Genomic DNA, 12147 nt, shown 5'->3' on the forward strand with positions numbered 1-12147 from the left:
TTTGCTCACAATATGAGCTGAAAGTATGGGCTGGTTGAAATCTTAAATTAATTACTTATATCTCCCGAACTGATTAGGTTTGACCTAAAATAAACATGGCTTTGAAATGAGGAAAAATTGCTCTATAGTTTAGAGAAAATCTACTTTTCTGAATCTATTTATTAGCTCACTAGATTTTTTATGGATGTGTTCTAGATCGAAAACTTTGAAATACTATAACTTTTGAAATAAATCGTTTCCAGCAAAAATAATTTTAAAAAACATTCAGAATGGTGAATCACATAATCTGAATAAATAGGTTTCATAGAGGAAACTAATTTGCATCTCGTAAATTCATATAATGTATACTCAGATAACATATTCTATCATACATTTTTTTGGGAAGAATAGCAACAAGAAAAGAAAAAAAATCCTTGTACAGATCCTAACTATTTTAATCAGGAGTACAAAAGCAAAGTAAGATAGTGGGGGCCAAAGCTGTTTTGTCATACATTGCTGTCCCATGGATTTGTTCAAAGGTGAAGTAATTGCGGGTGAAGTTGGTTATGGTGACTAGAAAGAAGGTTATAGGTTTGGAATCAGTCAGGTGTTGGGAAACGTAGTGTTCAGTAGCAGTGAGGACGTTAGGGATGTTAGTGTAGAGGGAGGTGGCATAAGAAGTGACAAGCAGGATGCCATGTGGTAAAGGAACAGGAACTTTGGAGTGTCTGGAGGAACCGGTTGGTATCTTTCTTGTGGGAGGGTAGGTTATTGGTGACACGCTGTTGGTGTTGGTCTATGGGAACAGGGCATATCTCAGTGGGAGCACAGTAACTGGCCATAATGGGGCATCCTGAATGGTTGGATTTATGGACTTTATGAAGCATGTAGAAGATAGGAACACAGGGAGTGGTAGGAGTGAGGGGAAAGGTAGACTCAGAGGAGAGGTTTTGAGATGGGCCTTACGATTTGAGCAGAGACTGGAGATCATGTTGCATTTTCCACCAGTCAATCCCTGCTGTTCAAAAAGACATTGGTGGATCCTTTTCGGCAGGTAGGACTATAAGGTCAGGATCCGTTTTTAGGTGGTTGATTGCGATTCGTTTTGGAGATGCAATACTGACCTTACGCCTTATCTTAGAAGAAAGATTAAGGAAAGGCAAGCCTACATTTCTAGCATTTGTAGACTTAGAGAAAGCTTTTGACAATGTTGACTGGAATACTCTCTTTCAAATTCTAAAGGTGGAAGGGGTAAAATACAGGGAGCGAAAGGCTATTTACAATTTGTACAGAAACCAGATGGCAGTTATAAGAGTCGAGGGGCAGGAAAGGGAAGCAGTGGTGGGGAAGGGAGTGAGACAGTGTTGTAGCCTCTCCCCAATATTATTCAATCTGTATATTGAGCAAGCAGTGAAGGAAACAAAAGAAAAATTCGGAGTAGGTATTAAAATCCATGGAGAAGAAATAAAAACTTTGAGGTTTGCCGATGACATTGTAATTCTGTCAGAGACAGCAAAGGACTTGGAAGAGCAGCTGAACAGAATGGACAGTGTCTTGAAAGGGGGATATAAGAGGAACATCAACAAAAGCAAAACAAGGATCATGAAATGTAGTCGAATTAAGTCAGGTGATGCTGAGGGAATTAGATTAGGAAATGAGACACTTAAAGTAGTAAAGGAGTTTTGCTATTTGGGGAGCAAAATAACTGATGATGGTTGAAGTAGAGAGGATATAAAGTGTAGACTGGCAATGGCAACGAAAACGTTTCTGAAGAAGAGGAATTTGTTAACATCGAGTATTGAGTTAAGTGTCAGGAAGTCGTTTCTGAAAGTATTCGTATGGAGTGTAGCCATGTATGGAAGTGAAACATGGACGATAAATAGTTTGGACAAGAAGAGAATAGAAGCTTTCGAAATGTGGTGCTACAGAAGAATGCTGAAGATTAGATGGGTAGATCACGTAACTAACGAGGAGGTATTGAACAGAATTGGGGAGAAGAGGAGTTTGTGGCACAACTTGACAAGAAGAAGGGACTGGTTGGTAGGGCATGTTCTGAGGCATCAAGGGATTACAAATTTAGCATTGGAGGGTAGCATGGAAGGTAAAAAACATACAGGGAGACCAAGAGATAAATACACTAAGCAGATTCAGAAGGATTTAGGTTGCAGTAAGTACTAGGAGATGAAGAAGCTTGCACAGGATAGACTAGCATGGAGAGCTGCATCAAACCAGTCTCAGGACTGAAGACCACAACAACAACAACAACAACAACAAGTTTAATTCCCATGTTGAGGGATTTGGGGAATTATGATGAGGCAATGTTTGAGTTTAAGGAATTGTGGAATGATAATGGGGTGATTAGTAGGGGGGGGGGGGGGTCATCAGTGAGGGTGGAATCATGGTTGGATGGAGGAGTGAACCGAGTTCAGGTAAGGTTCAACATTGGCTTTGGGTTGAGTCCGAGTGGTAGGGTTAGTGGTGAAAAGTGCTTCCACTGTAGGGACTGGGAGAAGAAGAGAAGGTCTTTAACAAGTCCAGCATGATTGAATTGGGAAGTGAGGCAGAAGTTAATGTGTTTGGAAAGGATGATAGTTCTGTGGTACTAAGGGTTTTGGAGTAAATGTTCATGACACTGTTTGTGGTCTGTTTAGCTTCTGTATTTTGTATGCCCACGGGAGAGAATTTCTGAGGGTGAGGTAAATGTAGTAGGTCTGCAAGGCAGGTTCTGGTAGCTGTGAGAGGATGTGGGGTAGGTTTGGAGGCTCCCTTCCCCTCTCAGTCCCAGCCTCCTATTTTCTCCTACTATACAGATTGTTTCTCACATCAGGCACAGTTGCTCACAGTTCAGGCTGGAGACAGTGTGTGTGTGTGTGTGTGTGTGTGTGTGTGTGTGTGTGTGTGAGGGAGGGAGGGTGGGGGTAGGTGAGCATGTGTGTGTTGTGCTTGCATGAATGAATGTGTTATCTGCTTCACAAAAAGGCCTATTGGCTGAAAGCTCAACATGTGTGGCATCTTTTTGTTGTATCTATCTTTGACTCAGTATCTCCTTATATGGTGAGTATCAGCCTTTTTTTTATAATATTGTCATTATCCATCCTATATTTTCCAGTGTTTCATGGATGATTCTCAGTGACTTTAAATAAGAGTACAAAAATTGTAATCTTTGCTGATGACAGAAGCAAACCGCTCAAGAGTCTGTAATCAACCATACCAGACATAGCTTATTTGATAACAGCACCAGCCTTCAGCTGGTTCACAAAAAATTGCTCACATCTTAATCTTACAAAAATTCATATTACTCTGTTTCAAACAAGTGCAAAATACATCAAAACTACAGAAGTGGCATCAATACTCATACACTAAATGAAATACTCTGTGCAAAATTGCTTGGGATCCTGCTGAAAAACAAAATACAGTCGGCGCAGATTTACTATTAGAATGTTTTACTCTGAGTTTGACAGTAGTGATGATTTGCTTAGCATATTTTCATATCATTATCATGAAAAATTATCTTCTTTGGCACTATACATAAAGTAAATAAACTGTTTATTCAGCAGAAATCAGCAGTTAGAATGTTTCATAAAGCAGATAGCTGCACATCTTGCAGAAGCCTGTTAGGGATATAGGAATTGTTAGACTCAATTCCCAGTACATTTAGTCCTTAATATTTTCTGTTACTGATTATAAAAATCACAGGGCACAGAGTAATTTTTATGTAGGCATTGCCTCATTGCTTGAATTCAGGGTGGGATTATTATGGTACACAAGTGTTAACAGATTCTCCTATTATTGAGGAAGCATTTCCAGCAATCAAATCTCATTAATATATGACACAATGGTAGTGTTTTTTAATCTGTTATTGAAAACAAACTATGTCAAATTCCCATTAGAAACCAGAAATGGAGCGAATACAGATCCAGTGATTAGGGTTGCATATATTAGAAATCAAGGTGCCGTTGTTACGTCATTGCAATACTGGCTTCCTTCCAGTTTGTTGTAATTCTGCAAGAATGACAAGTCTGAGAACAATGGGGCAGCACTCATTTTTATACTTGTTAACCCATTTGCTGTGTCACACGAATGTAAAGCTGTGAGGCACCATGGAAGTTGGGGCCATGACGTTGTTGTCGTAGTGTAGCACTGATTAACTGTCAGCATCGGATGGCCTCTAATAAAGCTGTGTTTGGTGAGTCTGTGGGGGCCATTGTAATAAAATTAAGTAATGCATTTTATACAATTTCAGATTTGCTTCATTTATAGAAAGACACACAAAGTTCATCCAATGAAAGAAAGTGGTTGTATTTTACAGCAGTTTTTGAAACTTGTATAGGGTGTTTCACAAATGATTTTACAAACTTTGGGGACACTTTCCTTACACGAAAAGAAGAAAAAAGTTTACATGAATGTGCGTACAAAAAATCCTTCATTTTAGAGTTAATAATGAAAGTTTACAATTTAGGTGATTGGAGTTCAACACATAAATTAATAATAAATGCTCAGAATGTCCTCCTCATGCTTCTAAACAAACATGCACTCATCAAATCATGGGCTTTCACACCCTTTCAGTACTCCCTCATGGGTTTGAATGGTTTCCCAGGCTTCCATGACACGTTGATGAACAGTTTCCGCATCCAGGTTGTCTGCTGCGTAGACCAGTTGTTTAAGATGACCTAGTAGATAATAATACAAAGGATTGAGGTTGGTTCCATGCTCTTCTTCTACCTATCCATCTGTTATGGTATATTCCAGCCATTGCATCTCGGACACTGAGACTGAAATGTGCTTGAGCTCCATCATGCATAAACCACATGTTTCTTATTTGCAGGAGCACATCTTCTAGTAGGTATAGGAGGATGTTCTGAATAAAGTCCCAGCAGACACCACCTGTAAGACATGCTTTGAGGATGTGTAGCAGTACCAGGCAGTCACCTACAAACACATTAATCTTAAACTGATGTTGATCTCTAGCCTGCACTGCAGCATAAGGATTACAATCAGCCCATATGTATTTGTTTGTGGAAAGGTGTTGTACTATTTCTTCCAAATGCTGCCTTGTCTGTAAATAAACTGAAGAGACAAAGAATGGATTGGTAATTTGCACAACAGTCTATTAGCAAAAGTTCTCCCTTGGTGGATGATTGGCAGACAAAATGCCCTGCACATGTTGAAGATGATACAGATACTTGAATTTCTCATGACATATCTTTCGTGCTGATCTTGGAGATGTAGAATGTCCTCATCCTGGTCACACGTACGAGCACCACATGCTCTTCCTCAGTCTCTTCCCAAGTACATAGTCTGTACTGCTATGGATCCTGTCTCGACAGCTCAACAATACACGGCACAAAAGGTTGGATGATGCAACTGTCTTTGCTCTGAAAATGCTGTCTGATACAGCTGTGCCTCCATGTGCCCATTAACAGTTGCACAGACATACATTAAATCATTTCTGCTTGCTCACAAAATGAGTATGCTGTCACAGTTAAACAGAGAACTTTCAGTTAACTCACCACCTGTAGTACAAGGTCTGTTCAAAAAACTCTGGCACATTCGTAATTTCGCACCAATGTTGTGTTGGAGCGAAATGCAATTGGCATCCTCGCGCACACCTGTGTGTAATGTGTAACTGCCAGAAGTCTTATTGTTATTTGTCTGTTAGTTATTGTTCAGTGCTGTATTGACTAGAACATTGTGGCACACAGTTTGCGAATTTCAAGATGGCAGAGTTAGAGGAGCAACTTGTCTGCATTAAATTTTGTGTGAAACTCATGAAAACCTTCACAGAGACACACCAGATGATGCAGCCACCAGCAGTGATGGTGCTTAAGCCAAACTTGGTGTTGCAAATACTTCAGATGGTTTAAAAATGGCTGTACAGGAATTAAAGATGACCCACTTTCAGAACACCCTTCAACGTCTACTAACAGTGCTCATGTCAGGAAAATCAATGAAATTGTGTGCGCCAATTTAAGACTGACTGTTCAAGAGATTGCAGAAGAATGTTACATTTCAGTTGAATCATTTCATGAAATCCTGACGCAGCATATTGGAATGCATCCTGTTGCCATCAATTTCATCCCACAACTTAAGAGTCAAGACCAGAAAGAACTTTGTGAAGAATGTGTGGATCTTGCAAATGAGAATGAGATGTTCCTGAAGAGAATCATAAGTGGTGATGAGACATGGGTGTATAGTTATGGAAACTTGATGTTGAGACGAAGATTCATTCTTCACAGTGGGTCAGGAAATTTTCTCGGGGGAGGGGGGAAACACTTGCTAATAATGAGAATTTTGGCTATGGGTTAGTCAAAGCTTGCATTTTTTCATTTTTTAGCTCAAGCTTTATTTTGATGGGTTAGTTCATCATGTATTAGTGCCACAGGGACAAACTGTTAATCAATGGTACTATCAGGACATATTCCGACAATTGCAATAAAATGTGAGAAGGAAACGTCCTGAAATACGATGAGACAATTCATTGCTCTTGTATCACGATAACACACCCACACATTCATCCCTGTTGGTGCATGACATTTGACAAAAAACGAAATCACTGTGCTGCATCATCCTCCATATTCTCCAGCCCTGGCCCTTGTGGAGTTACGTTTGTTTTTAAAGTCAAAATCCCCATTGAAAAGACAAAGATTTGCAATGATAGATGAGATAAAAGAAAATTTGATGGTGCTTTGCACGGTCCAGGAAGAGGTGTCACACTTTCAGAAATAGAAACGGCACTGGGAGCGGTGTGTCAGTTATGGAGGAGAGTATTTCACAGGAGACCATGCATAGTAAGTGAAAGGTACATTTTGGAAAATTTTGTGGACAAAGTTCCAGAATTTTTTTTAACACACCTCATACACATACACAATAGACACATTGAAGACTGATGAATGACAAATGTATACAAGTCTCCCTGGCAACACTAGGCCATCTAGGCTAAGGTGGGTCAAACAGGTGCCTAGATAAGTGAATTGTTGGGCTCTACCTGGAAAGCCACTGAACATTAATTTTTGTTAATAACACAGACAATATTATGGAAATGGAAGAGGAGGTAGATGAAGATGAAATGGGAGATATGATACTGCTTGAAGAGTTTGACAGAGCACCGAAAGACCTAAGTCAAAACAAGGCCCCAGGAGTAGACAACATTCCATTAGAACTACTGACAGCCTTGGGAGAGCCAGTCCTGACAAAACTCTACCATCTGGTGAGCAAGATGAATGGGACAGGCGAAATTCCCTCAGACTTCAAAAAGAATATAATAATTCCAATCCCAAAGAAAGCAGGTGTTCACAGGTGTGAAAATTACCAAACTATCAGTTTAATAAGTCACAGCTTCAAAATACTAACGCGAATTCTTTACAGACGAATGGAAAAACTGGTAGAAGCCGACCTCGGGGAAGATCAGTTTGGATTCCGTAGAAATGTTGGAACACGTGAGGCAATACTGAGCCTACGACTTATTTTAGAAGAAAGATTAAGGAAAGGCAAATCTACGTTCTAGCATTTTTAGACTTAGAGAAAGCTTAGAAAGCTTTTGACAATGTTGACTGGAATACTCTCCTTCAAATTCTGAAGGTGGAAGGGGTAAAATAAGAGAGCAAAAGGCTATTTACAATTTGTACAGAAACCAGGTGGTAGTTATAAAAGTCGAGGGGCATGAAAGGGAAGCAGTGGTTGGGAAGGGAGTGAGACATGGTTGTAGCCTATCCCCGATGTTATTCGATATGTATAATGAACAAGCAGTAAAGGAAACAAAAGAAAAATTCAGAATAGGTATGAAAATCCATGGAAAAGAAATAAAAACTCTGAGGTTTGCCAATGACATTGTAATTCTGTCAGAGACAGCAAAGGACTTGGAAGAGCAGCTGAACAGAATGGACAGTGTCTTGAAAGGGGGATATAAGATGAACTTCAACAAAAGCAAAACGAGGATAATGGAATGTAGTCGAATTAAGTCGGGTGATGCTGAGGGAATTAGATTAGGAAATGAGACATTTAAAGTAGTAACAGAGTTTTATTTGGGGAGCAAAATAACTGATGATGGTCGAAGTAGAGAGGATATAAAATGTAGGCTGGCAATGGCAAGGAAAGCGTTTCTGAAGAAGAGAAATTTGTTAACATCGAGTATTGAGTTAAGTGTCAGGAAGTTGTTTCTGAAAGTATTTGTATGGAGTGTAGCCGTGTATGGAAGTGAAACATAGATGATAAATAGTTTGGACAAGAAGAGAATAGAAGCTTTCGAAATGTGGTGCTACAGAAGAATGCTGAAGATTAGATGGGTAGATCACATAACTAATGAGGAGATATTGAATAGAATTGGGGGGAAGAGAAGTTTGTGGCACAACTTGACTAGAAGAAGGGACCGGTTGGTAGGACATGTTCTGAGGCATCAAGGGATCACCAATTTAGTACTGGAGGGCAGCATGGAGGGTAAAAATTGTAGAGGGAGACCAAGAGATGAATACACTAAGCAGATTCAGAAGGATGTAGGCTGCAGTAGGTACTGGGAGATGAAGAAGCTTGCACAGAATAGAGTAGCATGGAGAGCTGCATCAAACCAGTCTCAGGATTGAAGACCACAACAGCAACAACAACAACAACAACAACACAGAAATGAAGAATTTTTGCATGTGTGTTTATATGAACTTGTTTTGGTGTAAGGAATCTATCCCCAAAGATTGTAGGAGTGTTTTTGTAACATGGTGTACACACATGCACACACATTCAAATGCACGTGCGCGAGCACCCGTGCGTACACACACACACACACACAGAGAGAGAGAGAGAGAGAGAGAGAGAGAGAGAGAGAGAGAGAGCTCCATTTCTAACCGATTGGTCAGTGTACCATTTATAGTAAAAAATGTATTATTAAAATTATCATATTTAATATTCACTATTTTTCTACATAATAATCCATCTTATTGATACATTTTTGTCATTGGTGAACCAATTTGTAATAATATTTTCAAAGAGAGAATTAGTGCATGACTGAAGCAAATTGTTCACAAACTGTTCAACACATGTGTTAGTTGCAAAGTGCATTCTATCTGGGGCATTTTTGAGCAGCTCCAACATGAAGTGACACAGTGACCATTCTGAGCTATAGGCTGGATTTTCAAGGGCAACCCAATTCATATTGGCCAATATTTGTTGAATTACTATTACTGTATGTGAATTATCATAGAGTAGCAACAAACTTATGACCGGATTGCTACACTTCCTCTCAAGCAGGCAGTTCAGATCACTGTGATAGGCAGCATGAATGATACAGAGTTCCAATAGGAAACTGACCAGCAGTATACCTTTTCACTCCCAGAGCACAGTGGCCATAATCTTAGCAGCGAAAAACCATCTCTCAGCTTTCAGAGGTGTCCCATTCATATGGGCTTTCTTCAGTTTATGAGTGTAATGATTGCTTTGAGTCACATCACATATGCTGATTCGTAGAAGTGAAGTGTAACTTTCTTCCTTATACCTCATGAGAAGTGTTAGAGAAATTGCAACTTGAGCAGCGTCCTGCTCATCATTTGGCTTTGTATTGCTGATATGGGGCTGATGCAGGTAGGGCATTTTCTCAATAAATTTTCAACCTTTCTTGAACTCCTTATACCAATGCTTTACTTGGAATCAAGAAAGGATTATTCCTCCAAACTGTGGAAGTAAGTGGCGATGGATTTCAGCAGCATTAACATTCTCATTCTTGAAAGACTTTATCATGATGCATTGTACAACAGCAGAGCGCAAGCTTCACTTGTCATCACAGCAACTACTGAACTCGGGGGGATAAGTTGACGCCCCAAGGTCAGCATTCCCATTCAGATATCTTTCCTCATGTGAGTATAGAAGCTGGAACACAACACGCATTCATCAGAGTGCATTTCAAAGAAAGGCTAGTGTATGTTCAATCCATACTCACATCTGATTAGCTAGACTCGAAGATTGAAAATTCCTTTTAGCTACTAAACAGCTAGCATTGTTCGTTGAAACAAGTCATGGTGTGTTGCAAACAAGCATATTTCCTTACAGATACAGGAAACTATTTCCTTACAAAAATTACATTGTAGTCAAGTAAATATAAAGGTAGCAACAGGAGATATTCAATAGGTATTAAATATAACATAGGAAGTAGCAGATTTTTTTAAGCAAGTTTCATGCTCATTTAATGGGTTATATTTCATTTGCATAAGCAGAATAGTACTCCATATAGTGATAATTTATTCTCAATATAATGTATAGATTGTTTCAGAGAGTTGCCTCCCTCTTGTTAATATAAATTTTGAGTCATTCCACATCTCTGAAGGCTCATGTTTGTGATAAGATCTACAGAAAAAGATCAATGAATAAACGAATGAAAGTGAGTGAACCATTTGGTAATATAGGTTCAATGGGGAAAAAGTGCTGTATTGAAGGGCAAAATTATGAAGTAGGATGTGAATACAGTATATGATCTATTTAATCATTTATCAGTGGACTCCATTATATGTAAGAAATTTATGTACTGAGAAAAATAATATAGTTATTTCTTGCTATCTCCATTAGGATGTTTCATTTTTGCCAGTACAGGTGTCTGCTGTGTACAATATCTTCTTATTTAATTCCGTGCAAACACCCACACTGCACCTTTATTGGTAATTGTGTGATTGATCTGTTTGATAAATGCATTAATTTGTTTACAGTTCCATTGTGTGTTCAGTAGTTTATTGCTTCTATGTTGTTTTATATCTTCCAGTGAAACTCCATAAATGTTGTATGAAGACTGTTACAGTGTTGAACGTCATTGTGTTTCATAGGCTGTGTGTGTATCCAGTGGAAAGGAGGACATTTTGGTTTCATCCAAAGATGATAACTTGTGGCTGAGAAATATTCTCAAGTACTATCAACTGAAATGCTGTGCTGAATTTTGGAATGCTTCTGCTCTACTGCGTGTTCCTGACCGGCAACACTGTGCATTGACTGGTTTCAGCCATTGCAAGGTCAGCTTAAACCAGCAGTCGGAATTCAAAGGTATCTCAAGTTACAAAACTTTTCCCATATTTTACTTTTTATCAGATTTCCTTTTCTTTCAGCATAGCCATAGTGGTCTCTGTGGAGAACACTATTCTATTGTTATACAGATTGAATAATATGGTACAGATTTATGTTTGTGATTTTACCTGTTAAAGAGAGTATGTTGGCTAGCTTATAGTGAATAGAATGAATTTCAGTTCTCTATGAACCAACACAAGTAGCTATCCACTGCCTCATACATCTTGTTCAGTTGTGGTAGACTTTTTATATTTGTATTTCTCTCATGTAATTATGTCAGAAATGGCAACAGGAGTGTCATACTTTTCATCCCATTGATAGTAAATTTATCACCATTTATTATTTTCTGTGGAACTGGTTGAATAGTGTTCTGACTTCTCTGTAAGCAGCTGGCCATAATCAAGTATTTTGTCTTTAGCTGCAAGAAATTTTTTAACTTGATTTAACTGCAGTTTTTCTTAATGGTTGTTAATGATTTGCATGTAAATGGCATAATAGTCTTAAAAAGACTTCTTGCAAATCTAAATGCTGTTTTATTCATCCAGTATGATTACCGCCAAATTATTCTTTTTTGCACAGAAAGCTTACTTTTTGCTGTGGCTGCTGTGTAAGAGAACAAGATCACGTGAACACCCTAACTTTTGATACCTTGTGGATTTATTGACTATTTTTCTTTTAATGCTGTTAAACGTATGAAATGCGGTAATATGAAATACACTGCACTAAATCTACTGTGCTGTGCTACATATTGCTCCACCACACTCAGTGAAACTTGGCATCAGGGTTGTAAGCACACCTTCACTTGTGCACATTTCAAGGAGTTTCTGCACATGTGCAACTGGCGTGACATAATTGCCTTACATGCCAAATACGTACAGATTTGATTATCGATGTGCACACTTCACAGCGTACAACTCAACTACTAGTTTACATCAATGCCACCAGGTGGTAGCCCACTGCAGCATACTTATATCTACATTTCCCAAAAATCCAGTTAGGTGGTAGCACACTCAACAATATGCAAATTTACACACTATATACTAAATTTACATCAGACATCAGTATATGTTATAGTTATACTGAGAGAAAAACCAATTTTGTGGGATTCTGAATGCGACGTGTATGTAAAGTTTTGGGTGT

General features: G+C 38.8%; 1 protein-coding gene across 1 annotated transcript in view; it reads left to right on the forward strand.

Moving 5' to 3' along the window:
• LOC124585185 (protein KIAA0100) overlaps positions 1 to 12147 on the forward strand; it is a 323014-nt gene that overhangs the window by 81141 nt on the left and 229726 nt on the right. Inside the window, exon 9 of the mRNA XM_047131392.1 lies at positions 10773 to 10986. Coding sequence (XP_046987348.1) covers positions 10773 to 10986 — 214 coding nt within the window. The remainder of the gene's footprint in view (positions 1 to 10772; positions 10987 to 12147) is intronic.

The sequence above is a fragment of the Schistocerca americana genome, chromosome 1 (assembly GCF_021461395.2).
Source record: "Schistocerca americana isolate TAMUIC-IGC-003095 chromosome 1, iqSchAmer2.1, whole genome shotgun sequence".
Classification (NCBI taxonomy): Eukaryota; Metazoa; Arthropoda; class Insecta; order Orthoptera; family Acrididae; genus Schistocerca; species Schistocerca americana.